At 38.7% G+C, this 2,358-nt stretch overlaps 1 protein-coding gene across 2 annotated transcripts in view; it reads right to left on the bottom strand.

The window, feature by feature from the left end:
- Window positions 1-512: 512 nt before the first annotated feature.
- Window positions 513-2,358, bottom strand: part of LOC105310631 (geranylgeranyl pyrophosphate synthase) — a 4,866-nt gene continuing 3,020 nt past the window's right edge. For both annotated transcript variants that reach the window (XM_011386781.2, XM_011386780.2), the window contains exons 3-4: window positions 1,824-1,894; window positions 513-1,573 (exon numbers count right to left, since the gene is read on the bottom strand). In XM_011386781.2, the coding sequence (XP_011385083.1) occupies window positions 812-1,573; window positions 1,824-1,894 (833 nt within the window). In that variant the 3' untranslated portion in view covers window positions 513-811. The remainder of the gene's footprint in view (window positions 1,574-1,823; window positions 1,895-2,358) is intronic.

Below are 2,358 nucleotides of genomic sequence, written 5' to 3'. Positions count from 1 at the left end.
AGCCAACAGCTTTTATAATTCTTACTACTATTGATGGGAAAATATAAAAAGGTTTTAAGGCTCCTTCTTAAAATACTTTCCCATGTACTTTCCTAAATGGAAAGACACTGCTATTTTCAGATACTAACCAGTTTTGGGGCACCAGTTACATTAGGAAGAAAAAAGAAAGAATTGGGGCTAGTATGTAAAGGAGACTCCTCGGTTAAAGAGCAGAATTTGCCTGGCAGGAAGAAAGGGGAAAGGAAGGGGGTAAGAAAAAGGACGAGCATGCTTACTGTTTGTCACTGTCAGCCTGCTCACGGGAGACTTCAGTGAGGGCGTTTCCGGGGAGGAGACAGATACTCTTCTACGCAGCAACATTTAGGAAGGAGGCTCTGTGGTCTTCGAGCTAGCTAGCGAACAGAAACTGGCCTGAAGTGGTGCCTCGCTTGGAACTGGGGTAGATGAATTGGGAGCTGCCCATATTTCAGTTAGGAAGAATCTGGATAAAAGTTCCTGGAAGCTGAAGTCTATTTTTTGACAGGAACATTCACGGCAGAGTAGGCCACAAGGACCCAATACAGCACATTCTGACGTTCAAATTAGGCCTAATTAAATGCAGCTCCTTTTGACTCTGTTTGATGATGATTACCTGTACAGAGTGGTTCTGAATTGCGACCACCTCACCTACATCACCCCTAGTCACTCAGTTTTGAGACAAACACCTAGGTCCAAATTTTTAAAAAGGTAGACTAAAAGACACACTGCCCCCCCACCAAAAAAAAATCAACTAAAATAAGCTATCAGGCCTAATCTAGAATGACTTAATGTATTATTCATTCTCTGCTTTGAACATTTTACTTAAGTACTTTATTAGAGCTATTAGCTCAGGGTTCCCGCCAAGTGCATCAATTTGTTTATAGGCTTTAGATTCAAGCTCTTCAAGAGTATTTCGAGTGTATTCAAAAGAACCTACGTTCTCGAGATAATATACACAGTATTTTTTAACATCTATGTTTTCGGTTCTCTGGCGCAAGATATTCTGCACCTGGGTGCTTTCCGGCCTTGACCAAATAGCATGAATAGTAGGGAATGAGAACTTTCCCTCTGTTATATCTTCACAAAAGCTTTTGTTTTCACTGTACTCTTTGGAGTGTAGATTAGCATAATCATCTCTAATTTGGAAAAAGAGCCCAAGTGTATCAAGTAGTGGCTTTAAATCACTTCTGTAATCAGAAAACAACTGCATGAGACCTACTGCTAATCCAAAGAGTCCACCGGTCTTCTGCAGAACCATAGCTTTATATTCCTCTTCAGTGGGACAAATATAGTTATCCCTCCAATAAATATCTAGGCATTGGCCCTGATGGAGTTCCAAAAGCTGGCGGGTAAAGATCTTTACTGCTTCTGGCTGATCAAGGGTTAAGACTTTCTCTAGGCCAAGAAAATATATGTAATTGGCAGAATTGATGACAGATGGAATTCCATAGATGCTGTGTGCCACTGGAAAGCCACGTCGGAGTTTTGAGTTGTCTTCGATATCATCGATGAGTAAACTGGCATTATGCAACATTTCCGTCACTTCAATGATAATCTAACAAAAAAGGCGATTGAAAAATTTTTTTCATATTTTAACTATCCAAAACAGCTTATAAATATCTAATTATATTAACAGATTACAAGGGTTCTCAGGTTTCTAAGTTTTTAAAACTAATAATTATTTAGCAACTCCAATATAAGACAGTATATTGCATGAGCATTAAATGGAAGTCAGAGCTAGGAGTACTTTTACGAGACACATTAATTTCTTGGGGTTAAGAACAAGGTTATAATTGCCTAAATACCTGTAGCTTGTCTTCTGGAACTTTCAGCCAATGATTAAATGCCTGTGAAAGTTTGGTTCTCACTTGTTTACCTGCAATTAGAGAATAAAACTTGGCAATAAATTAATATCTTAATTATAAAAAACACATTCAGAAACTTCCCCTAAAATGGATCAGACTTGATAAATCCAGCGCCATCAATCCATTATCCACTGCAGAGCCTGTGTCTTCCACTGCTGGGCCCCTACTGGCTCCTTCTGTCGAAATTCACATTCTAAAACCTACAACCTTAAAATTAGGACAGGCAAGAGACATTCTAAAGTTGCAGTGGCCCACTAGCAAGCCCACTACTTTAATTTTAACTTGTATCAACAATTTTGGCATGGAATGAAAGTTTTAGAAATTTTGGTCTCATTCATTCCTTTTAAAAAGGAAGCCCGTCTAGTTAGCAGCAGTTAATTAGCACTGTCCATTTCAGAGAAGATATTCAGAGAACACTGGGTATTTCTAATGAAATGTACTTTGCTATTGAACTACCTCTTAAAATTATCCACCA

The sequence above is a fragment of the Pteropus vampyrus genome, unplaced genomic scaffold, assembly GCF_000151845.1.
Source record: "Pteropus vampyrus isolate Shadow unplaced genomic scaffold, Pvam_2.0 Scaffold7778, whole genome shotgun sequence".
Lineage (NCBI taxonomy): Eukaryota > Metazoa > Chordata > Mammalia > Chiroptera > Pteropodidae > Pteropus > Pteropus vampyrus.
Note: the sequence above shows the minus strand (reverse complement) of the source record. Positions and strands in the feature narration are given on the sequence as shown.